The sequence below is a fragment of the Raphanus sativus genome, unplaced genomic scaffold (genome assembly GCF_000801105.2).
Source record: "Raphanus sativus cultivar WK10039 unplaced genomic scaffold, ASM80110v3 Scaffold0551, whole genome shotgun sequence".
Classification (NCBI taxonomy): Eukaryota; Viridiplantae; Streptophyta; class Magnoliopsida; order Brassicales; family Brassicaceae; genus Raphanus; species Raphanus sativus.
This window is the reverse complement of record NW_026615869.1, coordinates 8,558-35,854: the sequence shown is the minus strand read 5'-3', so window position 1 is coordinate 35,854 and position 27,297 is coordinate 8,558. Positions and strand designations below refer to the sequence as shown.

Sequence of the window (27,297 nt, the reverse complement as noted above, 5' to 3'; positions counted from 1 at the left end):
TATGAGCCAATGTATTTTTTGTTAGCCGATGTGTACTCAGTCATATCATATAGTTATGAAACGTATTACAAAGTTTTGTAATCTGAATAAACTTTTTATTGTTTACACTATCAAAATGTGTAATATCAACACAATTCACGGCCTCTTAACATAATATAATTTTTCCTATGCACATATTATTATATTTATAATATTTTGGTAGTGAGTGTAACTTGATGCATTAATAGACAAAGGGTTTACATATTCTTCTTCTCGACAAACATGAATAGGGATTTAACACTTATTTTATTGTCTCACAATGGATACTTTGTTATAATATGAGAGAAGTGTTGCTCTGAAAGTTGTGTCTTTCTCATTAGCTCTTGCCACTTATATATAGTGGTTGTCACATAAGGTTTTACATCAAAAAGAATCTACACAATGAATACACTTTGACTACATTCAATACAATATCAAGACTTGGTCAAAGCTCATAAATGCTTCGGTTGAATGGGTCTTCATCTTGACAAGTCTCGGGTGGAATGTAGACGGGTCGGATAGACGGGTCGGATGTAAACCTCCTTGGTCTTGGTTATGAGCAATCCACACAATCCATACAATGGATTATAACACTCCCCCTTGGATGCCATAACCATATCGGGCTTGTAATGTGCTAACGTTGCCTCATTAAAACCTTACTAGGAAAACCCATTGGGACAAAACCATAGTTAAGGAAAAAGAGTACAACACACATTACTTCCTCTGATTTGGACATCACTGAAGGTCCTTGAGTCTACGAAGACCAATCTGCTTCGTGAGCTTCTTGAATGTGCAGGTGGGAAGTGACTTGGTGAAGAGGTCGGCTGAGTTCTCACTAGACCGGATTTGAACGACATTGACCTCCTTGGCTTTCTGCAACTCATGGGTGAAGAAGAACTTGGGTAAAATATGTTTGGTTCGGTCACCTTTGATATACCCATCTTTGAGTTGAGCAATGCAGGCTGCATTGTCCTCATATATGATGGTCGGACCATTGTCCTCGACCATACCACTATATGATCAGATGTGTTGGGTCATGGACCTCAACCATACACACTCATGACTTGCCTCATGCATGGCTAAGATTTCTGAGTGATTAGATGAAGTGGCTGCTATAGTTTGCTTCATGGAACGCCATGATATTGCAGTACCACCATGAGTGAACACATAGCCGGTTTGGGACCGAGCACGGTGTGGATCAGATAAGTAGCCTGCATCAGCAAAGCCTACTAAACCATCTTTGGTTTCATTGGTATAAAATAGACCCAAATCCTTAGTTCCTTGTAGGTAACGTAGGATATGTTTAATTCCGTTCCAGTGCCTTTGGGTCGGACATGAACTAAAACGAGCTAGGAGGTTGACGGCAAAACATATATCTGGTCTAGTGTGGCTAGCCAAATACATTAACGCTCCTATAGCACTGAGGTAAGGCACATTGGGACCCAGGACATCCTCATCGTCCTTCTTAGGACCGAATGGGTCAGTGTCCACTCCAAGGGACCTCACGACCATTGGGCTGGTCAATGGGTGAGCCTGGTCCATATTAAATCTCTTGAGTACTCTTTCTGTATACGCCTTTTGATGCACAAGGATTCCTCCTTTTATGTACTCAAGTTGTAATCCCAAACAAACTTTAGTTTTACCTAGGTCTTTCATTTCAAACTCTTTCTTGAGACATTCAACTGTTTGGGCGATTTCCCCAGAGGTTCCAATGATGTTCAAATCATCAACATACACTGCTACGATAACAAATCCATTGTTTGCAAACTTCTTTATAAAGATACATGGACTGATAGGGTCGTTCTTATAGCCTTCTTTGGCAAGGTATTCGCTCAAGCGATTGTACCACATTCGACCACTTTGCTTAAGTCCATATAAGGATTTGTTCAGCCATATGCAGTGTTCTTCTCGAGAACCTTTATTATCTTTGAGCTCAATACCCTCTGGTAATCTCATATATATTTCGTTATCCAGTGGACCATAAAGGTATGCGGTTACAACATCCATTAACCGCATATCCAAATTTTCTTTGATGGCCAGACTTATTAAAAATCGAAATGTAGTTGCATCCACCATAGGGGAGTATGTCTCCTCATAATCAATGCCTGGTATTTGTGAGAATCCTTGTGCAACAAGCCGTGCTTTGTATCTTACAATTTCACCATGTTCATTTATCTTCCTCACAAATACCCACTTATATCTCACTGGTTTAACATCACAAGGTGTCCGGATAATCGGTCCAAAGACATTCCTTTTCTTAAATGATTCTAACTCCACGTTTATGGCTTCTTTCCATTTGAGCCAATCTGATCTTTGAGTGCACTCTAGTATAGACGTGGGTTCATGATCCTCATCTAAGTCCATCATTTCAAGGGCTACATTATATGCAAATATATCATCGATGTCGACATCTTTCCGGTTCCATTTTGTCCCAGACATTAAATAATTAATTGAGATCTCATCATTGTCAATGTCTATGTCTTCAGTACCAAGAGGCTCAGCGTCCCGAGCCTCATTAGTAGGTACCTTAGGCATAGCCATTCCGGCCTTGTCTGGACAATCTATGACCTCGGTTTCTTTTGCACCTTTCTTTGATTTCCGAGGTTTTTTATCTTTGGAACCAATTGGTCTACCACGCTTAAGACGTGCTTTAGACTCTGTAGCCACTTGATTGTGTCCATCTTGGACATCAATACTTATTGGTGCATTACAAGCTGGTATATAGGACTTAGTCACTCTTTTCGGGTCAGCAAAGAAATCAGGCAATTGATTAGCTAGCTTTTGCATATGAATTATTTTCTGGACCTCTAAATCACATGATTGAGTCCGAGGATCTTGCCTTGATAAAGATGTTTGATTCCATATTATTTCTTTGCACAGCTTGTTATTTTCTACCCCTAATGTTGGGTACTCTGATTCATCAAAATGACAATCAGCATATCTGGCCTTAAATAAATCTCCAGTAGTAGGCTCAAGATATTTAATAATGGTTGGAGAATCAAAACCAACATATATTCCCATCCTCCTTTGAGGTCCCATTTTTGTTCTCTGTGGTGGTGCAATAGGAACATACACAGAACATCCAAATGTTTTGATATGGGACACGTCTGGCTCATGACCCGAGAGTAATTGGGATGGAGAATATTTATGTTCACTGGATGGCCTTATGCGAATTAATTCAGCAGCATGTAAAACTGCATGTCCCCAAGCTGATACTGGTAGCTTCGACCTCATCAGTAATGGTCGAGCAATCAACTGGATTCTTTTAATGAAGGATTCGGCCAATCCGTTCTGTGTATGTACATGTGCCACGGAGTGTTCCACACTTACCCCCATGGACATACAGTAATCATTAAAAGCTCGGGAACTGAATTCACTTGCATTGTCAAGACGTATAGTCTTTAGTGGAAAATCTGGAAAGTGGGCTCGCAGTCTTATGATCTGGGCCAATAATCTTGCAAGTGCCAGGTTTCTAGATGATAATAGACAAACATGCAACCATCTGGTCGATGCGTCAATCAGGACCATAAAATATCAAAATGTCCCACAAGGTGGGTGAATTGGTCCACAGATATCACCTTGTATCCTTTCCAGAAAGTTCAATGTTTCTTTAACCTTTTTTACAGGTGATGGCCTTATTATTAATTTCCCTTGTGAGCATGGAATACATGTAAGGCTCTTAGGGATAATCTTCCTTTCTTTCAAGGAATGGCCAGTTGAGTTCAAAATTATTTTGCGCATCATGGTTGAACCAGGATGGCCGAGCCTTTCATGCCATAGTTTAAAGGCTTCTTTGAACTCATTAGGCATTGTGACATTAGTCTCAACCATTTTTATATTGACACAATAGAGGCCCATAGATATAGCAGGAATAGTCTCTAGGACTTCCTTATGGCCTTGGTCATTATAAATCAAAAGATATTCTTTCTTTCCCTCGCCCTTAGTTTCAACATGTAGACCATTCATTCGAATGTCTTTGAAACTTAACAAATTTCTCTTTGATTTAGGAGAATATAATGCATCAACAATTTCTAGATGCGTGCCTTTAGGTATTATTATGCGAGCCATGCCATGGCCTTTAATAAGGCTGGTTGTGCCTGCTATAGTTTTGATATTGGCACTCTTTATGGTGAGATTAACAAAATATCCTTTGTCTTTTAATATAGTGTGACTTGATCCACTATCCACTACTAGCAGGTTCTTGCCTTCTTTCATTTCTGAAAATAGACAAGAGTCAACACCTTGGAAGATATTACTTAGGTGACTTGATGTCTTAATGATTTTTGCTTTATTGTTCTTAATAAGTTTAACTTATATAAGGCATATATATAAAATAAAATTTTATTTCATAGATAAAATTGCCAAAGTCATAGAACATAGGAAACAAAGACATAAAGCCAAAGCAAAAATGCAAAAGTGCAAAGACAAAAGCAACATGATGTCGAAATCTTAATTGGCCTCCTTAAGGCAATCCGAAGTCTCGAATCCAAGACGGTCATCATTCTCATGGTCCAGATCATTCTCATTATCATGCTGGACCCAATTTGCCATAGGGTTCTTTCCCTTCATGCTCTCCTGGTAGAGCTTAACAAGATGTTGGGGAGTCTTGCATCGGTTAGCCCAATGATTGGTCATCCCACAAAGATAGCAAGGAGATTTGGTCGAGCCATGGATTTTGAAGTCGGACTTATACCCACGGCTAGCTTGATGACCTCGGCTATAGCCTCGGCCTCGGCTAGGACCAAGATGGTCTCGTGGCTGGAATCCACGTCCTCGTGGCTGAAACCCACGACCTCGTGGTTGAAACCCGCGGTTACTTCCTTGCCATCTTCCACGGTCTCTCATACGACCACGGTATGACTCTCTTGGAGTCTCATCTTTTGGCTCTATGGCCGCATGTGCCTCAGGCAATGCTTTAGCACCAGGTGGCGTTAGCTCACTGTTCATCATGAGCAACTCATTGTTCTGTTCAGAAAGCAACAAACAAGAGATTAAGGCAACATAAGTGGAGAAACCTTTTTCTCGATACTGTTGCTGAAGCAACATATTGCTGGTGTGGAATGTGGAGAATGTCTTCTCCAGCATATCCGCATCAGTGATAGTCTCCCCACACAATTTCAACTTGGAGACTATCTTGAACATAACTGAGTTATACTCTTCCACAGACTTATAGTCTTGGATTCTTAGGTTCCTTCAATCATAAAGGGCCTTTGGCAAGATCACAGTTTTCTGATGATCATATCTGGTTTTCAACTCTGTCCATAGTTCCAGAGGATCCTCAATAGTGAGGTATTGATCTTTAAGACCTTTAACCAGATGATGGCGAATGATAACAATGGCCATGTATTTATTCTTGACCGATGGCTCGGTGCCTTCAGTGATAGTATCACCAAGGTTTTTGGACCTCAATAGAATTTTTTGGCATCAAGTGCCCATTGGAGGTAATTATCTCCGGAGAGATTGAGGGCAGCAAACTCAAGGTTGTTGATTTTCGACATCTGAATCAAATAATCCATAAGGAATGAGGATTCATAATAATATGATCAATCCATGTTCAGATTTTATGAATGGAGATTTTGATCATGGCTTTAATATATATTTTATATTTCAGGAAGATTTTAATATGTATTATATAATATGGATGATTTATATAAAGCAATCATTGTCAAACAGCATATAAAAATGCATCATAAACATGACATGAAATGATAATAATTTTCAGGATTTAATTCAAGGTATCATGATCAGAATTATCTACCATATGAATGAATAATCAATTTCAATAAGACAATATGATAAGTGAATGAAAATGGTCAGTTCAGAATGTGAGCATGATCTAATAAAATTTCTAAACCAAGTTCAATTCAATATGGTTAATTCAGAATAATAGATGTTATGCAAAAATGATCTAGAATATAATTCAATCATCACAAAATCATTTTCAAGGTTGTGGACCATGTTTCACAAATTTTAATATGGTTATGTATCATGGAAAAGTTCTCACTCCCCCTCATGAACATACTCTAATTTGTGGTGCATAGAAAATAATGAACATATTATATAGTCATGAACATCTATATGAACTTATCTCAAGACTGATCAGGATTTAAATAAAAGATGACAAACAATAATAAGTTCAAATGGTTTCAACCTATAACTTATTTCATCTTATGTCATATTAATGCAAAACAGGACTATAGCTTATGATATTTAAATGCCTAGTCAAATAAAATCGAAAATGCATTTATAAAAATCGAAAATGCATTTATAAAATCATATCAGTTACAAAGAAAATAATGACAGTCAAAGATAAGCAATCAATAGGTTTTAAGATCGATTTTATTTTGGTTGACTGAATTTTCAGGGAGGCTGGCCGAAAATGGCACAGCAAGGGATTCAAGGTTTTGATCTTTGGGTTTTCAATTTTGCTGGTTGAAAAACCAAGCAAGAAGATTAATGGTTTTGATGGTATTAAGGATTTCACATAACTTTTATAAGATTCAAAGTTTTTATAATCAAGATTCATATAGATCTTTATGTTCTTTAATAAGTTTTACAGATTTTAGAGATTCAAGATAATTTTAGAATCAATATACTTATAGAACTTTTGATTCAAGATTAATATTTAGATGATAATTTTAGAACAACAGATTTTAATAAGTTTTATAGGATTCATATAGATCCAAGATATGAACATATAGTGTTCTTATGAACATGTTCTTAGATTTTAGATTTTGATTAAATTTTTGATTAGTTTACCTTTTCTTAACCAGGAATCTGAATGGACCACCTTGAACAAGAGCTTGAGAATTGGCCGGAAAACTTGGAGTCGCCGGCGGAGCAAGGCTGAGCGCCGGAGGAGCTGGCCGCAGAAGAAGAACTCCGGTGGAGAGCACAATCGTGCTGATAACGTGTTATGATATGAGAAAAGTGTTGCTGTGAAAGTTGTGTCTTTCTCATTAGCTCTTACCACTTATATATAGTGGTTGTCACATAAGGTTTACATCAAGAGAATCTACACAATGATTACACTTTGACTACATTCAATACAATATCAAGACTTGGTCAAAGCTCATAAATGCTTCGGTTGAATGGGTCTTCATCTTGACAAGTCTCGGGTGGAATGTAGACGGATCGGATAGACGGATCGGATCTAAACCTCCTTGGTCTTGGTTATGAGCAATCCATACAATGGATTATAACATACTTTCAGATCAACACCATTAGGTACTGATTATCAATCCGGTTTTTTATATAATTTTTAGAGTTTAAAATTTTATACACAATTTAAATATAGATTTCGTGATTACCAAAAATCTAGAAACATGTTTCACTATACCATTTTTATTTCAGTATACCACCATATCTGAACTGTAAAATAAGTTTGAAATAATAAATTGATATATATATATATATATATAATCTATTAAAACAGAAATACAAATAAGAAATAAACCTGAAACTTTCAACTTATTTACAAGGTAATGCCACTAAAATAATAAATAAACATGTCTTCAAGTAATTTATATCTTTTTATATTTTATTAAATTTTTTTCTAAATCTCTTACTCTCCCTTAAAAAAATTGATGTCTTCAAGTACTACTGTTTCTATACGAAAAATATTTTCTATAAATATAACAAGATACCTATTATTACAGAAGTATTAATGAATATCTTTAAAAATAAATATTATTTGTTACTGCTACATTTTGTTTTAATAAAATAGTGATATATATAACTCAAGTGTGTTTTTCCACATTAAGATACCTTTGATACACGACATAATTAAAACAAAATTAGTTTATTTACATAAGCAAACCCACATATATGAAAATACAAAATTTTGTGTATACTTTTAATAAATAATAGTCCAACGCAAATGAAATATGCTAAATGTGAAAGAGTATAGAATATACTACACCGAATTTAAATAATATATATATAATAATTTTATTATACATTAAACACTTTATCTATACAAAATGTAAATATACACTTGTGCGGACGCGTGATTCATATAATAACAGTTTGGAAAAAAATTAATTAATATAACTATATTTTTAAAAAAAATTATCCATATTACAAAATTATTTATAGGATAAAAATTTTAAAATACAGATTACTATTTGCACGGTATAAATATTTATTAAAAATAAAATAAATACCCGCACGGGTGTGCGGATCAAGATCTAGTATAGCTTATATAGCAGAAAAATGTCATTAGAAAAAGGAAAGATAAAATTATGATGTTTAAGGTGGAAATCGTAATCCTTTGATGGAAATTTTGGTGTTACAGAGTAAGACTATATGAACCATATTATGACAATTATATTAGTGGTTTAGTCATGTCGGAATATCTGTTAGAAGCAATCCCACCAAATTTCATGTCAAATATAGTGGATTATTTTCATAATTAATCAATGCATGCATGCCAAGCAAAAGCAATTGAGATGAATGAAAACAAAATAAAGAGATACGAAATCAGTATATGTTTTGGACATAAAGAAAGATCTCGCATGCTAAAAGCCAACCCACAAAAATGTTGCAAGAAACACTAACTGCATAGTAGGGGAAAAAAGTTATAACTTCTCTTTTCTTCAAGATAATTGAATGAATTTTTATTGATTTACATAACAGAACAAGATTTTGAGTAATCATTAGTAACCAAAATAAAGAATTTGAGTAGAAATTTTATCCCCCATTATCGTAAAATCATGTGAATCTATAACAAGTAACATGTCAGAAAACGCAATATATCGGCTTTAAGTAATGACTCATTCTTGGTTGAAAAATAATATATTTGAACCCATTCCTAGCTAGTGTCTGGAGGCAGCTGAAAAATAAAAGAGCTAATTAGCTCAATATACATAGAATGAAAAATAATTAGGTAAATGGTAAGAACTTATTATATTTGCATGTTCGGTAAGGCAAGGGTGTTGAAAATTACAAGCGTCTCCTTTTCATTTTGTGTAACTGGTATTTTCAAACAGAAGTTGTCGGGTGAATACTTTTTAGAGCTAATTAGCTCAATATACATAGAATGAAAAATAATTAGGTAAATGGTAAGAACTTATTATATTTGCATGTTCGGTAAGGCAAAGGTGTTGAAAATTACAAGCGTCTCCTTTTCATTTTGTGTAACTGGTATTTTCAAACAGAAGTTGTCGGGTGAATACTTTTTATCAATAATATCTCATTAATTATTTCCCTTTCAGAAAAACAGAACGCGGCCAATATTCCGACAAAACAATAGAAGCAAAGGAAGACCAGCTGGCGTCGTTAGTGTATTTTCAATGTAACACCAGCGTCGAAGGTGTCCTGCGGCCGCCAATACCAATTCTCAAAAAAAGGAGATTTGGATGCCAACAAACCCTAACCGCTGCAGCCGTAATTAGAGCTCACCTTCTCGCAAATCCGAGGATCTATGTGCCTCTCATCAATCGACCGATCAGGATGCAGATCTCGGAGAACCACCATCGCCAAGAAAATATCCGCCATCGATGAACTAAGATCTCACATCAATCGGGACAACCCTAACACTGCGATGGCTAATCAACAGAGTCCGACGGCGTGAACGTTGTCCTCTTACAGTGACAACCAACACCGTAATCTAATCGACGAAACACTAAAGTGTCGGAGCTCTCATAGGGAACCGCCACACCAGAATCCCCACGCCTGTTCTGTCATATGCTCAGATTCCAAATTAAATGGGTGAGTTAGAGTCTTAGAGACCATCGCACAAAACGTCACCGACGCTCCACCCAAACACGAAGTGACGAAGATGACATAAGTTTAGTAGAGAAAAAGCTTGGCGCATATAACTTACTGTCTCTAAAAGGCAAACACTATCCGGGAAAAAGAGAGAACATGAAAAATGATTTTCTTGAAATAAAGCAAATATTAAAGCAAATATTAAAACTCAACATCTGTTAAAATAAAGTAAATCACAAATACTAAAAAATTTAGGGGCGAATATCTGATTCGCTCCGACTTATATACAAACAGAATATATATGACTAAATATAGAGTTTTAAATATATAATCTTATATAATTATTATTTTATCATATAATTTTATTTTTTTTATAAAATTACTTATAAAATATAAAATCAAGAAAAGTATAAAATCTTTATAGAAAACTACATTTTTCTAATTTTATAAATTTATAAATTCATAAAACACATACATTAACTTTTAGTTTATCTTTTATATAATTAAAATATTTTTTGAAGAAAAAAAGAAATTTGTGTAATGTTTTGTAGATTTACTTGTACTGAACAAAATAGATAAAGTATCCGTAAATATCTGTGAATATTCTCAAATATCTATAAATCGGATATCTAGAAAGGCGAATATCCGTATTTTTCCGAAGCAAAACAAATCAGATATCCATCAAATACGAAGCAAATCACAAATAACAAAATATGGCACTAGTCGATCTGTGCTCACCCCTAGTAACACCTAAAGTAACTGAGCTTAATAAATATAGAAGAATTGAGCGTAATAAATGTTTTTTGTCATCAACTTAAACAAACTCATCTAGACTCTGAAAACTATGCTGGGGACTCTGCATTCATGTGAACGACAAATGACATGTATTTCCTAGCACTGCGTGCGAGGTCTGTGGTACATGAATGATCTCTGAACTAATAAAACTTTCATTCAGAGATTTGATATCTTCCAAATAACTTTCAAAAACTGGACATTTTTCTGGTTCTGAAACCATTTTCACCAATTGAAAATATTCATTGCAAATGTGACATTATTTTGACGTAAATTCCGCATACATTCAATTGCCCAAGCTAATGCTCCCACCTCTGTATTAAAAAGAGAAAGACTAGACATGACATTTCGGGTTCCATCAGCCAATCAAAACCTTCCAAAATACTATACCAACCTTGTCCAGACAAGCATTCATTTTCTTTCGATGAGCCATTTTTAAAGCACCATCGTCCTAAGATTGAGTAATAAATGTAGAAGTAAAACAATATAATAAAAAAGACAAACGGAATAAAACACATTTTTCTCTTATTGATCAAAAAAATATAATCAATTTACTCTATTATAATGCTAATAATAGCACTATTTTTTATTTAAATTAGAAATTACTAAGACAATTGATTTTATCTCAAAAACCTTAGTTTTCTTTCAAATTTCTTTTCAACCGTCAAGTTTTCCATCTAACAACTCCACTTATCCGGTTGCTAGGCTTCCGGTTGAGAGGGCTCATTTTTTAAAAATTCTGTTTACGTTAGTACCTGTTCAACAAAGGGTACAATGATTTGCCGCTTTTTCTCATATTTTGTGAACAAACAAACAAATTAAGCTGGACTCAACTTTTCTTCTTTTACTATTTTAATCACTCAACAATTCTTTTCCTCTACAGTTCATCTGCTTTAAATTTCTCTTAATTACTTTAATATTCATCTATTACATTGAACTGTTTACAATATCATAAATATGTTTCATATTCCTTTTGTTTTATGTTTTATAAAAAAATGTAATCTTAACATTTTTATAGTTACAAAAGAATTGTCATTTTAAAATTTCAATGCAAGTTATACTTATTTTTAGTTTAATATTAATTACGAACTGTATTGATTATATATATTTATCTCAAATATTGTTGATTAAATAAGTGTAATTAATAAAAACATATATATTTCATTCATTTTTTAATATGTGAGAAGTATCAAACTAACATTTCTGTTGAACTGATTTTAACAAGTTTTAAGAGACTTTAATACGCGCACAAACGTCTATAAAATTTTGAAAATTGCACTCTAATGATTTACGTGTTTATTTTTATCAAAACTCTAAATAATCAAATCTAAATTACAAGCCAAAACAACAAATTTCAACTGTTATTTTTTTTTTCAAGTTCGTCAGAGCTGATTTTTTTACATAATTTTATAATGGAAGAGAACAAGTTCTTTCCATCACATCAATATCTTGAAAGAAAATGAGTAAATTTCTTTGCAGGTAAAAATGTTCAGCAATATCAAATTGGTATTTTATAGACTAGTAATATGTTAATTTAGACAAAAAAAAATTCAAAACAGATTATTTCTCTTGATTTCTTTATAGAAAAACATACGTACGACATCTTAATTAGTTGACAAACTCATTAATTTGCTTTTTCTATCTTTTGTGCTAGTTCCCTTTTGTTTTTGTTATCAAAAGAAAATCTTTTGCAAGAAAACTTTGAAATTTTCACTTTGGACTCCAACGGTAACGTGTAAACGCGAGTAAGTTTTTTGGTCGAAATGCTTTAGAGTAGTTTTTTTTTTTGTAAACGAAATGCTTAGAGTAGTTTTTTTTTTGAAAATGATGCTTAGAGTAGTTCTTAGCAAGTTAGTTTTACTTTCGAATGTTGGTTCATCTGAGTCACAATCCATAAGTACGACATCTTAGTTGGTTGACAAACTCATTAATTTGCTTTCTCTATTTTTGTGCTAATTCCCCTTAGTTTTTGTTATCAAATAAAAATCTTTTGCATATTACCTTGGATTTGTTGGGTAATTTGGACAGCGCGTAATCAACTTATCTTCGAAGATCGACAATCATCAGCGGAGGAAGTGGCTACAAAGGGTCTGGCTCTAGCTCGTGAATGGACCTCCTCACAACCCCTTACAAGCGGAGTGCTTCAAGCGACAACAAAATCAATCCTGAAGAAGCGATCGATAGACATCAGAACATACACGACGCACTGTAAGGTCGACGCTTCATGGGATAAAGCTTCAAAAACCGCAGGACTTGCTTGGATCTTTCATGGCTCTCAATGGACTGAGCCTGTCCCAGGATCACAAACAGAACGCTTCGTCAACTCCCCCCTAATAGCGGAGGCTCTCGCCATCAGATCCAGCCTCCGCATGGCAGTAACTCTGCAGATCAAACATCTCAGGGTTTACTCCGATTGTCAGACGCTCACTCGAGCTATTAACGACAGAGCTATGATTTTGGAGATTTTTGGTGTTGTGGCAGACATCAACCATCTCTCATCTATGTTCCTATCTATCTCTTTTGCTTTTATTCCCCGATCTCAAAACTCTGAGGCAGACGCTTTGGCAAAGCGCACTTTCTCGTCTTTCTCTTCTGTAATGGACCTACGTTTGGGCTAAAAACATATTTGGGTTTAATGAAAGTTCTTTATTGACAAAAAAAAAACTTTTGCAAGAAAACTTTGAAAATTTCACTTTGGACTCCAACGAAAACGTGTAAACGCGAGTAAGCTTTTTGGTCGAAATGCTTTAGAGTAGTTTTTTTTTTGTAAACGAAATTCTTAGAATAATTCTTAGCAGTTAGTTTTATTTTCGAAGGTTGGTTCATTTGAGTCACAGTTCATAGTTTGTACAATTCCATTACTTTACTTTTTAAGAAAAAAAAGAAGAGAAGAGAGTGTTTCTTCTAATAAACGCAATGAAATAACGTTAGTGGTTAAAGTGGTATTAGTCTTAGAGTAATATGTTGAAGAGTCATACTTGTTTCTTCCTCATAGTGTGTGACACGTCAAAGTGTCTCCTTATAGTGACATCCACTTATTATCACGATTCACAGAGTGATAAGTTTCTTGGACTTCCACTTAAAACCAATTGGTAACTAGTGATGTGACTCAAGTCCCTTATATATTACTCATGTCCCATTCATATTTCTAATGTGGGATCTTTATCCCAACACCTTTCCTCGAGATAATGGTGCGTATAACCATTAATCTCGCGAATCCATCATACCCCTCCGAAACAAGATTTTATTCTCTAGCAATTTCGGAAAACTGAACCTTCTCTGGGCCATCAGCTAATGGGTTGATCGGGCCACTGTCCGGGCCGGATTAAAGGGTCAGGATGCTGGGCCCGCTCTGATATCATAATAAGTTTCTTGGGCTTCCACTTAAAACCAATAGGTAATTAGTGGTGTTACCCAAGTCTCTTATATATTACTTATGTCCCATTTATATTTCTAATGTAGAATCTTTATCCCAACACAAACGAATCTAAGTATCCTTTCAAATATCAATCAAACTATTGGATGAATACTTTTTTTTTGGTTAAAACATCAGATGAATATTTAACATACATGAAATCTATATATCATAAATTAGACATCAAATAAGTATATATAAATCTGATAGGTGTTTCATAAATCTTAATGTTCAACAAGAATCTTGTACCGGAAATCAAACTAATTATTTTTTCTCAACTTCAAACGCGTGTAGTAACTCAAGTTTGAACTTGAAAAGATTCGATACCTCAAATTACAATAACTAAACACAATTGAATTGCATGTACACCAGTACAGCTATTGCCTATTGAGGTATATACAAGTCATTAAATGTGTTCCAATTTTGCAGAATTGTGTCTGCGTTCTTCAGACAATATGCCACTCTGGTCTGGAACGTTACTTTGTGTGAATTACAGTCAAACAAGTACTATTATGTGACTTATCACAAGTATCGTCGTAGATAACTATTGGACAATTAGCAAGAGAACACCAGTTTATAGCTTGGGAGCATACTAAACACACACACACACATATATATATATATATATATATATACAGCTTTAGCAAAAAAACAAATATACTAAAAACATCTTCGATGTATTATTACATTTTTTCTTTAGAATAGAGTATCTTTTAAAAGTGTTGATTTTTACTCCAACTATATTTTATTTTGAAATAAAAATATAATAATGAGTAAAAATGTATTTCTCTATTTTTGAAACAATCTTATTTTTACTCATTATAATAAAATGGAATTAATGATATATTGAGATAGAAAATAGTTTATTTCAAACTTTATTTATTTTGGAATGAAAATATAATACAATTTAAGATGATTTCAACTCCAAAAACTAAGAGCATCTCCAAAATCCCCTAAGTTCAAATATATATATTTTTTGTTCTGTGAAGTTTTGAGTAATGCAACTTCAAATATAAAGTTTCACTACTTAAATTTTGAATTTTGAAATTTAAAATTTCATATTTTATTTGTATTTTGATCTTTACAATTACACATCACATTTATGATTCTTAACTATCTTCTTATTTATCGTTTTAATCCTTAAAATTTTTATATCTCAGAAATATTTCAATATTTTATAAATTTAAGATTTACATATAAAATTAAATTAAAACTTTAAATAAGACAAAAATATTTAAAACTAGATTTAGAAAACAACAATATTACAAAAGAAACTTAATATTTTTTTTTTAAAAAGTACATGAAGACATAATTATCACACAAATTTAAATGGAGAATTTTCATGTTTACCACATTGTTGGTACCATTTTTCTTGGTACATATTAAATGCAAAAGACTCTTATACTCTTGCTCTCTTATATATAATTCTCTCTATATATAATAAATAATTATTAATTTTTTTAAAAAATATAAACAAATATTTTTTTATGTTTTCGGATTATAGTTTTTCAAATTCGAACTTTTATACTAAATTTTTGAATTTTTTTCGAAATTTTATTTTTCAAATTCGAAAACTATTTTTTCATTTTTTTTTAAATGAGTATTTATTTATATATTCATTAGAATCCTAAACTACACATTTTAGAAACTCTATCTTTCAACTCTAAACCCTAAGACTAGATTAGTTAACATTATGGTTATAGTGTTTTTTCCTCTTTTAAAGTAAAGGTAAAAGTAATTAAGATAAACATGAAAAGTGGTATTATGAATGTGGTATTTTTGGAAATAAATATTACCAACACTATGTATTTCTATTTATAACTTTTATATTTTAGTGTAATATTTATTAATTATTGTTTTTTATATATGCGCTAGTTATTTATAAAAGATAAAATTGAATTAATTATGAAAAATATAAAATACAAATAATTTTGAAGTTATGTTTGAAGTTTTGTTTTTGAAAAAGAACGCTTTTAAACTTCAAATATAAAGTTTCAAATTTTAGAATAGAAAAATTCTTTTGGAAATGTTTTAAGCATGATCATCTCAAAGTATCTCTAAAAGTAATTTCATTATTATATCTAGAAAATTAGGTTAAAAACTAATATTTTTATAAGGTAAATGCTAATCCTTTTTTGTAAACTGCTAAAAAGCTAATCTTTGTGTGTACATTCAAAAGAGAAGTGAGGAAAGGAGAGATAGATCGGAGACAAGAAGATTCGCTCGTGGACGAGCAAAGATGATAGAGAAATGAAATAAAGTCAAGAAGAAAAGGAGACAAAAGCAATTAAATATCCCAACTAACTCCATCTTCTTCGTCTGCTCGTCATTGTTAAATAGGCAAATGTGATTTTAAGAAGAGTTATTCTTTGGTTAATCCCCTATGGTGAATCTCTAGATTCACCAATCAATAAAATTTATTTATTTCAAATTTGACATCATTTAAAAAAATAAATAAAATATTGTCAAATTATATTATGTTTTAAAAATAAAATAAAGTAAAAATAAATAAATAAAGTAAAAATAAATAAAATAATACTAAAAATGCAAAAATAAATATTTTTTCAAAAAATAAATTAATACCACAAAAAAAACACTAATCTCTAAATGTTAAACCCTAAATCCTTTAGTAAACCTTTGGATAAATTACAAAACTTTGATTTAAAAAAAAAACAATTTATAACACAATCAACAAAAAACTATACCCTAAATCCTAATCATAAACCCTAAACCCTTGGGTAAACCCTAAATCCTTGGGTAAATCCGAAATTCTTGGATAAATCTTAAAATTTAAGATTTATCCAAAAGTATAAGATTTAATGTTTGTTGGGAGCGTTAAAAATATTTTTGACAATTTTTTTTTTAGATTAAAAAGTTTTTTTTTGTGATTAGTATAATTTTTATTTTAAAAATATAATATAATTCGATAATATTTTGTTTCCTTTAGCGAGTAAACCCAAGAATAAGTCTTTTAATAACCTTTGCTTATGATGTTCCACAAAAGTTGTGGGCCCCACAGGTATTTATACATATATAATATATACATAATATATTTTTAATATTTTCAATGGAAAAAACTCCTATTGAAGGTGTTTTTACTGTTTTACTAGGTCTTTACTGTACTGTTCCCGTCTTGCGGGGTCTCTACCCGATTGTGCGCGATTAAAAAAATAAAGATATCAAAATAAAAAACTTCTCAATTATAGACGTCAAATATAAAATATTTAAGATTAAATATTAATTATCCGCTAAATAGAAGTTTTGCATCCAAAAATTACTTTGCGCTTTCAAAAACTATTAAATCATTAAAATATCTCTTATATCCGCTAAATAGAAGTCTTCTTTTTAAACCAATAAGGAATATGTTTTCTTTTTTGTTTTTTAACTAAATAAGAGGGTTTTTTCAACAACTAAACAAGGGTTTATCTTCTGTTACAAAGCCGAAAATGCAAACTAATTCCATTATTTCTCTTTTTATAAAATCTAATTCCAAAATTTAAATGCATACTTTGTAAGCACTAGTTCAGTAAGTTGGCAAATTACTAGAGAACCTTGAGTCTTTATCACCATTGATACAAATTTTCTTAAAATTATATAATATGGTAGTGATTATTTATATTGTTCGGCATGCTCTTTATTTTTTATTTATTTACTACTTGACCTTATGATCCAACAAGTATGAATTAATAATTTGAAGATTTTGTCAAATTTCATATAGTTTTACTACATATTAGTTTGTCAAAAGATATTGAAAAAAATGACAGAGACCAACCATACCAAAATTATAAAAATATAAGAGTATATATAAGATTAGAAAGTTAAGTTTTATCAATAATATAAATATATTTTCTAAGAATTTTTATTAACACATTTTATATAATTTTATACATTTTGTAACTTTATTTTAAGAGAATCTAACAACTTTATCATAAATCATGACACCAGCATTTAAATAAACCAGACCATAAGAAGAATTATCAAAATTGAAGAAAAACTTATCAAGTTTGGTCAAATTAAAGATGCATAGTAGTTAACAAAGATAACTGTTTGCTGCAGAATGTTTGGTCCATCGTTCATTCTAGAAGATGTACATACATAAACACTTTCAACATTCTCTAGCTATTAACATGTGATTCGAACTGTAGAATCTAAGCTCACAGTTAAAGAGAATAAGCTCATGGAATGTCTTGACCTTACCAGCCTTTATCTAAGCTCATGGAATGTCTTGACCTTACCAGCCTTTATCTGATCACATATAACATGACAATCGATTTCAATATGTCTAGTACAATCATGGAACCCATAATTTTTGCTATGTAAATCACAAGCTTGTTATTACAGAACAACGTAGCTAGAGTAGTCGTAATAAACGAGTCCAAGAAAAATTGTGATGTAACCAAATCAGTTCACAAGTAGCAAAAGCTAAGCTGTGATACTTTGCATCAGTATTGTTTCTACTCACAACATATAATTTTTACTTCCAAGAAATTGAAGAAATGCCAAAATACACAAAAAATGTCATAGATTGTCTTGTATCCTTGTAATTAGCCTAGTCTAATATGCATCAACAAAAGCATTGAGGCACAGCTCAGTATCAGTCTATCATAACAAGTTAAACCATTAAACTAAATTATATATATCATGATTTTCTCAAGTCCAAATCATATTGATTCAACAATAATCAGGCTCCCCACGAAGTTTATTTACTAAATTGACAGCAGAAGAAAACATAATGTATATAACTGGTTTATTTTATCTTTTATCTAAACTGTTCATAAAACTTTCTTGTGTTTTACTTGTAACCGTAAATCTTTTGTTAATGGGTGTATACAAAAAAAAATTAGTTATTCTCAGTATAAAATTACCTACTTTTAATGAAAATAAACTTTGTTATTAAAAAATATTTTTTTAAAATATATATATATATATATATATATATATATATTTATTCATTATTCTTGGGGTTAATAGCTATAAACTTTGAATATAATCCTTAACATCATTTTTATGGCTCTTTATATATTTTTTAATAATGCTATTTATCCTGATCCTTTTCTCTATCTACTACTTGAAAATCTGTTTATCTAAAACTACAGTTGTGATTGGTAATTTTAGAATAAATAGAATGAAACTTTTTTTGAAAAGTGAAAAATAGAAATGGATGAAAAAAAAATTGGAGTAAATAATTTTTCTTGTGTATATAAGAGTAAAAGTGTGACAGATAAATTTTAGAGTAACTGAGTGTAATTCAAATTGGAGCAATTAGGAGGATAAATGGTAGATTAAGAAAAACAAAAGGAAATAAAAATCCTGCATAATTTATTGACTACTGTGAAAATAGTGAGAGAATAAATTGCAAAAATTTGTTTTTATCTGATTGATAAATATAAGTAAAACTGAGACAAAAAAATGTTATCGCAAGAAAATTATCGCTATATTTGTTTTTCAGTAACATCCTTATATAAGATCTTGTGATAATTTTGTGTTTATCAAATAAACTATCTCATTAATTTATTATAAAAGATCTTAGTAATATTTCCTTTTTTCTTTTTTGTGATATTTCATAACAAATATTTTCACGAGTGAACCTTCACTCAATTTTTATTTTCGCAAGTGATATTTCATATTTGAGAAACAAACTAAAAAACTTGGTTCTACTTTTTTGAAAGGTGACAATTTTAAACTATATATATTTACATGGGGAAAATTTATAGTTAAATGCTAGTTTCGCTTTGGTCACCACGAGACATAATTTCAGAATGATATGAACAACATAAAATATATGTATCATGAAGTTAAGTTAAAGATCGATCATATCATAAGCCATATATAACTAGTTAATAAACTTCTTTCTGGTGGGGGACGGATCGGGTATCCCAGGAAATTTAAAGGTATCCGGATCCGGATCCTTATCTGGCGGATCCGTGATTTTATTCCAGATCTGAGGTTCTCGGATATCTTGATGTCGGATATCCTTCTAAAAATTATAATATCCAGCGGTTATCCGGATCCGAATTTGAACTCTTAAAATAAATAAAATTAAAATTAAAATATATAAAAATATTAACAGTAATTTGAAAAAATGTATATAATTATTATTATGTATGCTGTTACAAATTTTATATAAAATTTATATATATTATTATAAAATGAAAATATAATAAATAAAATTAGTTTTTATATATAGATATTACTATTTTAAAAATAATTATTAATAAAATTACAGATCCGAATATCCAGACTAAAAATCAAGATATCCGGATCTAGATCAGATTCTGATTGATCCAACATTTTATTATCTGGATCCGGATCCGGCCCCTCTGGATATCCGGATTTCCAGAGCGAATCCGGATCGGATCTCTGATTGAGTCTGGATCTCGGATAAAAATCTCAGGCCTATGTTTACTGATAAGAGTAGTTGGTATTCTTTCATACCGTTCATACTGGATACTATTATCTCCTGTCATTGGAAATAATAATTTCCAAGTTCAACCATACAACAAAACGACGAACGTTTGATCCAGTTGGTAAGGCTTCAAAGAGTAAGTAATAAGTTCTAACAATTTCATATAGTATAACTATTCAAACGTATATATTTTTATTATCGTTAAATGTATGTAACATATAGTTAATCTTAAATAGTTTTATGGCAGGCCAGTTTTAAAAAAAAAAATAGTTTTATGGCAAGAAGTTCCATGTCGTGATTACATTTTTACGTGTTAGGAAAAATACATATCTGGTTTGTTTTCACGTGGATATGCACATGTTTCAACCACATTTCACCAAATAACTCTCTCATGTGTATATATTGTCGATCTTTCCAAGAAAAACAAAACAAAACGAAAGAGAAAAATGAAAGCATACAAGCAACCATAGCATTTTCGATGATTCTATTCTATAAGGATACAAAGGTATGTATACAGGTATGTAGGAAACTATACGACTATAAATAATTGAGGACAAATACAGATATTAATTTTGGTGTAACCGTGTACATAATTATTGTGCGTGTGGATGTGCCTACGAAATAGGAGGTACTGTGGGTCTCACGGTTCGCGAGTGCGCGTGGGGCTCGTCCCTACAAAAATTAATTATTTAGCACAAACAATTAATAATATTTACAAAGAAATAAAAATATGTTTAACGAAATCTAGTAGTACTATAAGACTGTTAATCTCCTGGAGATTACTGCACTCGCAATAATTAGTAACAATGCCATGCTGCCAAATAAATATGAAAAGAAAGGACAGACTGAAACCATTATAATGTCTAAGATAGTGAATGCATATTAAGGGGAATACAGTAATAAACAATTGTGCTTTTCCTATTTAATTTGATTTTTTTTTTCAGATTTAAAATGATTTTAGATACAATAAAAATTAAGAAAATAATGATGGTTGCGTTAATGAGTAGTGGCGTGAGGGGTTGTCATGTCAGCTAGAACAGGCAGAAAATAAAAGAATGTGGGAGGCAGCCTTTTCCCCCTTTACATACTTTTAAGCTTTGTTCTTCATTTTTTCCTTTTAAGAACAGAATAGTACACAATTAAAATCGCGGGCCCTTGGTTTAATCAATGATTTAGATTTACAGCTTCATTCACATAGTTAAACTCTATCAATGCTATTTATTTGTTATAAAATGATAAGAAGTTTTTTTGGCTAATGGTGGCACAAATCAAAGATTTCAATTCTAAGAGGTATTTGTAATCTGATATATGTTATCTATTAATTATTCAATTTGAGTTGATCCACGACTATTCGGATATTCCATATATGTATATTCTATTTTATAATTTTTTAATCGATATCTGGTTTGTTCAGTAGAAATAAAATAATAAATAATAAAACATAGAAAATTCAAAACTAATATAAAATGATAATATTATTTAATTTTTCAAACTTAATAAAATTAAAATAATAAATTAAAAATAGAATATTCGTAAAACTTACATAAATATGTTCTTAAAAATAATAGTATAAGTAATTTGTTTCATTTTGCAGATATTGCATATTATATTTTTCTTTGTAAAGTTATTCAATCTTTTTAGTTCAGAGAGAAAGTAATAATTTGTATCAAAATTTACATATATTAAGCCTTTTTACAAAAAAAAATACATATATTCTATCCAGTCCTACGTTCGACCAGGAATGCCAATGACCAATGAGTAATTCAGTTTGATGTATTGTGAAAAAGTTGGTGTTGTAGACATGAGGACTCATATAATGAACTAACAGTCTTATCATTCTATGAAATAAAAATTGATCAAAAAGTTAGAAATCTAAGTAAACAACAAAAAACAATTTGAAGTGCATGTGAAGTTAAAATTGAAGTTAAAAAAGTGAAGTTAAAATATTTCATCAAAAAAAAAATTATTTCATCAAAAAGAAGTTAAAATATTTCTTTTAAGTTTCGACTTTAGAAACACATGTCCTTCATAATGAGATACACCAAATTTGTTGCCAAATCAACTACAAAAAGCTGGCATGAGAAACCGAAAGCGATTTATTACAGTGGTCATGATAATGTAATAAGTACATACTGAATTTTTGACATAAAATTCTAAAAACACAATAGTTTGAAAAATTAAATAATATTATTAGTAAAAATGCTAAACCCCTGGATGAATGTTTTCTCTTGTTTGGCGATTTGCCGTCTTTAGCATCCTAGGGTTTTGATTTGCATTAGTAAAATATCTTTGATTTAAATATCATCTGAATAAAGTTAGGTAAAATTAAATTAAAAATAAATTGTTATGGTAATTTTTTTTACTTTTCAGGAATATATAAGCTTTATTTTATTAAGTGGACAACATAGAGAAACACTCACGCACATATAACCAAGATAACCTATTAATTTGATGATTCTGTCTCTTTGGTTGAATGTTAATTAGATTGAACTCGAAAGAGTGTTCTGCGTACAGAAATTTTACCCTTTACAGGATCACTAGCTCAAAAATTATAACTTAGAGCCCAAAACGTCTTTAATTAGATCGTTGACCGATAGGCTAATGGAACTAGCAGTGATGATGTTAAGAATCTTTCTGTCTAGCTTGCTGAAAAGTTTTGAGGAAATAGTGAAACCGAGTTGTGTAAACGGTTCTTGCATTCGCGCCATAGACAGCAGACATTCTATTTCACCACAGTTTGCCTGAGAATTTCATCATACTTTGTAACCAATAGCGAAATAGCACTATATAAGCAAAGGATGACATGCCTTCATAACTTCCATTATTATAGTAACAAGCAGTCTTGGTAACAAATTTTGTTATGACAAACACCACTAATGTACACAAATACATTTTATTCAATATTTTTTTAATGCTAATTCATTATGATATTACAATTTTAAAAAAACATGCACTATTTTATAACCGATAGTTCTACCTAATTTATAACGATTTAAATTTGATTACATCAATTCGATCTACTTTATGAAAATCCACATCCAACTAATTTTACTTGCATCATGTTAAAGATGCATATAAATCATTCATCCTTTAACTCCGCATAATTGTTTAATAAATATCTTTTCAAAATTTAAAATCTGAATTTTTAAGGGCAATTCTCTTAAATAACTAAGTTTTTGTCACAAAAATAACATTCCAAAAGTAAAATGACCAAAATAACACCTTTTGTTTTGAAAATTTTAATTTTAATTTTTTATTTTTAAAAATTTAAACACATTACTAAAACCTCACCCCTTAACTTTAATCTTCAAATCTTAAATTAATTAACCAGTGATTATAAATGTATATTTACCCTTCAATAAAACTTCTTTGGTCATTTTCCTCATTTTGATGTTATTTTTGTGACAAAAACTTTGGTTTGGTGCTATTTTAGTTTTTTTCTCTTTTTTAATGTATAAACATTAATGAACCGTCATTCAAACAAACTTATTAAAGGACTTCCACATTTTGTTCAGTATTTCAGTTTGTTATAAGTTTATAACAACATACATTTACTGGAGGGGAAAAGTGTCTATTCCGACCCGAACAATTTCGATTGTGCCAAATATGACCCGAACAAATGGTCAGTGCCAAATACAACCTGAACTTAACTAAAATTCAAAAAACCTATCCGAGCTTTTTAAAACGTACCTAAATCTATATTAACTCTAACAGAAGTTAATCAATCGTTAACAAGATAAAACGACGTCGTTTTGAGTCCTGGAATGAACATATATTAAAAATATATATATCAAAACGACGTCGTTTTATTTTATTAACAATTGACTAATTTCTGTTAGAGTCAATGTAGATTTAGGTACATTTTAAAAAGTTCAGGTAATTTTTTACAATTATACTGAGTTAAGGTCGTGTTTGACACCGACCATGTGTTCGGGTCATATTTGGCACCACCAAAATTGTTTGGGTCGAAATAGACATTTTTTCATGTGTATCAAAACGACGTTGTTTTATCTTGTTAACGGTTGACTAACTTCTGTTAGAGTCAATGTAGATTTAGGGACGTTTTAAAAATTCAAGTTGGTTTTTTAAATGTTAATTGAGTTTATGTCGTATTTGGCACTAATCATTTATTCGGATTGTATTTGGCACTATCGAAATTGTTCGGGTCGGAATAGACACTTTCCCCTTTACTGGAGTGTCATATTACAATTTCTCAAGTGTGGTGGTTCCCACAGCCAAGAGGGAATGAGATAGCTATCTACCTATATTTATATCTCCACAATTTCACTACTCCTCCTCAATCAAACACACCCATTCCTTCTCCATCGTCGTCTGATTCAAAAGTCAGTTCCAATGGCTGATAACACCGATAACCGGAGAGCGATATGGGGAGTTCCGGAGAAGCTTCAGCTTCACATAGCGATGCTCACGTTGCAGTTCGGTTACGCTGGATTCCATGTGGTCTCGAGAGCTGCTCTTAACATGGGAATCAGCAAACTCGTCTTCCCTGTTTATCGTAACATCATTGCCTTGCTTCTTCTCCTTCCCTTCGCTTACTTCCTTGAAAAGTAACATTACTTAAAACCCTTTGCTTTCTAGTTTCTTGTGATTAACCAACAATTTAGTAAACTAATTCCATACTTATTTTATTTAGGAAGGAGAGACCAGCGATTACACTCAATTTTCTCATTCAGTTCTTCTTTCTGGCACTCATCGGGTATATATATATATATATATATTCCTCACTTTATATTTTCAATAACAAAATTGGAGTAGCTAGTAATGAATATGTTACTGACTTATTACACGACACAGAATAACAGCGAACCAAGGCTTTTACTTGTTGGGACTGGACTACACTTCACCAACATTTGCTTCTTCCATGCAAAACTCTGTTCCCGCCATTACCTTTCTCATGGCTGCTCTTCTCAGGTATCGATCCATCTCTCATCGTGTTTCAGTTATGAAAAAAAAAAGATATAATTTAAAACTCCTGGACAGCTATAACGAACTAATCTAATAATTTCATTTGACTTTTCAACGTAGAAGCATGAAACCTACCATTAGTGGACATAATATTATACGTAGACCGCACTGAGTGCCATTTCCAATTATGTGATCACAAAAGTAATGACACTGTTTATGTTATATACGTAAAAAACAAACGCAGGATTGAGAAAGTTAGAATAAACAGAAGAGACGGTATCTCCAAAGTCTTAGGAACAGCTCTTTGCGTCGCCGGAGCTTCCGTCATCACTCTCTACAAGGGTCCCACCATCTACACTCCGACTAGCCACCTCCACACTCACCTCCTCACAACCAACCCCGCCGTACTAGCGCCTCTTGGAGACGCCGCGCCGAAAAACTGGACTCTTGGCTGCATCTACCTAATAGGTCACTGTCTTTCGTGGTCTGGCTGGCTCGTTTTTCAAGCTCCGGTTCTTAAATCTTATCCGGCCAGGCTCTCGGTTACGTCTTACACCCTTTTGTTCGGAATTATCCAGTTCGTGATCATCGCTGCTTTCTGTGAAAGAGATTCTCAGGCTTGGGTTTTTCACTCCGGTTGGGAGCTTTTCACCATCCTCTACGCAGTTAGTTTCTTTTTACCTTTTCACTATTACACTATTTTTTTAATTATTATTATATTCGTTCTTTAAATATAATTTATATTATTAAAAATACATTAAATCCTCAAAAATACATAGAATACATCATTTGGGGGGAGGGGGGGGGGTGGATTCAATTATTTTTTAAATTATAATTTTATTATTAACTTTGTCAAAATTTATTGTCAACTAATAAAAACTTATAGAAAACATAAAATCATCTTTGTCCAACAATGTTTTTCTTAAAACATTTATTGGATAGAATACAAAGTGTATATTTCGATCTTGACCCTACTGTTTTTCTTTGCCAAAATGTGAATCCATTTAACTGAAATAGAAAAGATATACACTTGAACTTCAATTTAAAGCTACTTAACAAAGCAAAATGCAATCTAAGAAACCACGAAAAGATCTTTAGCTTCAACACTTGGTTTAATCAAATTCTACCGAATAAGAGTATAGCTAGACAAAAAAAGATCATCACATCGGCTATTTGCCCTACTGTTTTAAATTTGTCTATTTTGTCCTTGCATTGTGTTGTTTTCAGGGAATAGTGGCGTCTGGAATCGCGTTTGCGGTTCAGATTTGGTGTATTGACAGAGGGGGTCCAGTTTTCGTTGCGGTTTACCAACCTGTTCAGACTTTGGTCGTTGCGATTATGGCTTCGATTGCGTTAGGCGAAGAGTTTTACTTGGAGGGTATGTAAACTAATACACAATATAAACCGGGGCTTTACAATAATTTAAATAAAATAGAAGGACTGAACAAAATAATTTAAACTGTTTTGTACTACGTGGCAGGATTATTGGAGCTGTGCTGATCATAGCGGGACTCTACTTTGTGTTGTATGGTAAGAGCGAAGAGAGGAAGTTTGCAGCTCTTGAGAAGGCAATGATCCAGTCCTCCGCGGAGCATGTTATCGAGCGTGCACCCGTTTCTCGCGGCTCCATCAAGTCGTCCATCACAGCTCCACTGCTCCATCAGTCAACGGACAACGTTTGACTTATCGAGTCTCTCTATCAAATAATTACAACGCCATTACCCAATGGTGTGCCGTTGTGTGTTTATGACTTTTGTGTCTGCTTTTTTTTAGTTTTTTTCTTAATATGTTGCCTAAGAAAAGTCGTTTTTGAGGAGGGAAAAGAGGTAGATGAGACATCATTGTTCATGAGGATGGTGGTGAAGATGACAATGATAATGATGGTGATGATGAAGACTATGGGGAAGCTTGGATTTTGGACCTTTCAGTACTATTATATTTGGCTGATATATTAGTGCCCTTGTATTACATTTCTTGTGGTTTTTATTTCGCTTTTCTATCATCAATAGAATGTTATAATTTGCATTTA

General features: G+C 31.9%; 3 protein-coding genes across 3 annotated transcripts; 2 read left to right on the top strand and 1 right to left on the bottom strand.

The window, feature by feature from the left end:
- Positions 1–4,467: 4,467 nt before the first annotated feature.
- Positions 4,468–9,516, bottom strand: LOC108831215 (uncharacterized). Its single transcript, XM_056997223.1, has 4 exons — positions 9,421–9,516; positions 7,023–7,033; positions 6,778–6,921; positions 4,468–5,209 (listed from the first exon to the last, which is right to left on the bottom strand). The coding sequence occupies exons 1-4, from the start codon at positions 9,514–9,516 to the stop codon at positions 4,468–4,470; spliced, it is 993 nt and encodes a 330-aa protein (XP_056853203.1).
- A 2,829-nt stretch (positions 9,517–12,345) lies between these two features.
- On the top strand, positions 12,346–13,139 carry LOC108831216 (uncharacterized). The gene is made up of 2 exons (XM_056997222.1): positions 12,346–12,418; positions 12,550–13,139. Exons 1-2 carry the CDS (start codon positions 12,346–12,348, stop codon positions 13,137–13,139), a joined length of 663 nt encoding a protein of 220 aa, XP_056853202.1.
- Positions 13,140–24,629: 11,490 nt separating this feature from the next.
- On the top strand, positions 24,630–27,297 carry LOC108837830 (protein WALLS ARE THIN 1). Its single transcript, XM_056997224.1, has 6 exons — positions 24,630–24,910; positions 24,997–25,059; positions 25,158–25,274; positions 25,513–25,933; positions 26,496–26,650; positions 26,749–27,297. Exons 1-6 carry the CDS (start codon positions 24,696–24,698, stop codon positions 26,948–26,950), a joined length of 1,173 nt encoding a protein of 390 aa, XP_056853204.1. The 5' UTR covers positions 24,630–24,695; the 3' UTR covers positions 26,951–27,297.

Excerpts from the sequence above, each read along its gene's own strand:
- LOC108831216 (XM_056997222.1), top strand. The coding sequence starts at position 12,346 with ATGATGCTTAGAGTAGTTCTTAGCAAGTTAGTTTTACTTTCGAATGTT. Across the intron at positions 12,419-12,549 it reads ATCTGAGTCACAATCCATAA|CGCGTAATCAACTTATCTTC; the intron begins GTACGACATCTT and ends TAATTTGGACAG.
- LOC108837830 (XM_056997224.1), top strand. The coding sequence starts at position 24,696 with ATGGCTGATAACACCGATAACCGGAGAGCGATATGGGGAGTTCCGGAG. Across the intron at positions 25,275-25,512 it reads CTCATGGCTGCTCTTCTCAG|GATTGAGAAAGTTAGAATAA; the intron begins GTATCGATCCAT and ends AAACAAACGCAG. Across the intron at positions 26,651-26,748 it reads GAGTTTTACTTGGAGGGTAT|GATTATTGGAGCTGTGCTGA; the intron begins GTAAACTAATAC and ends ACTACGTGGCAG.
- LOC108831215 (XM_056997223.1), bottom strand. The coding sequence starts at position 9,516 with ATGGCGGATATTTTCTTGGCGATGGTGGTTCTCCGAGATCTGCATCCT. Across the intron at positions 5,210-6,777 it reads AGATTCCTGGTTAAGAAAAG|GAACCTAAGAATCCAAGACT; the intron begins GTAAACTAATCA and ends TTATGATTGAAG.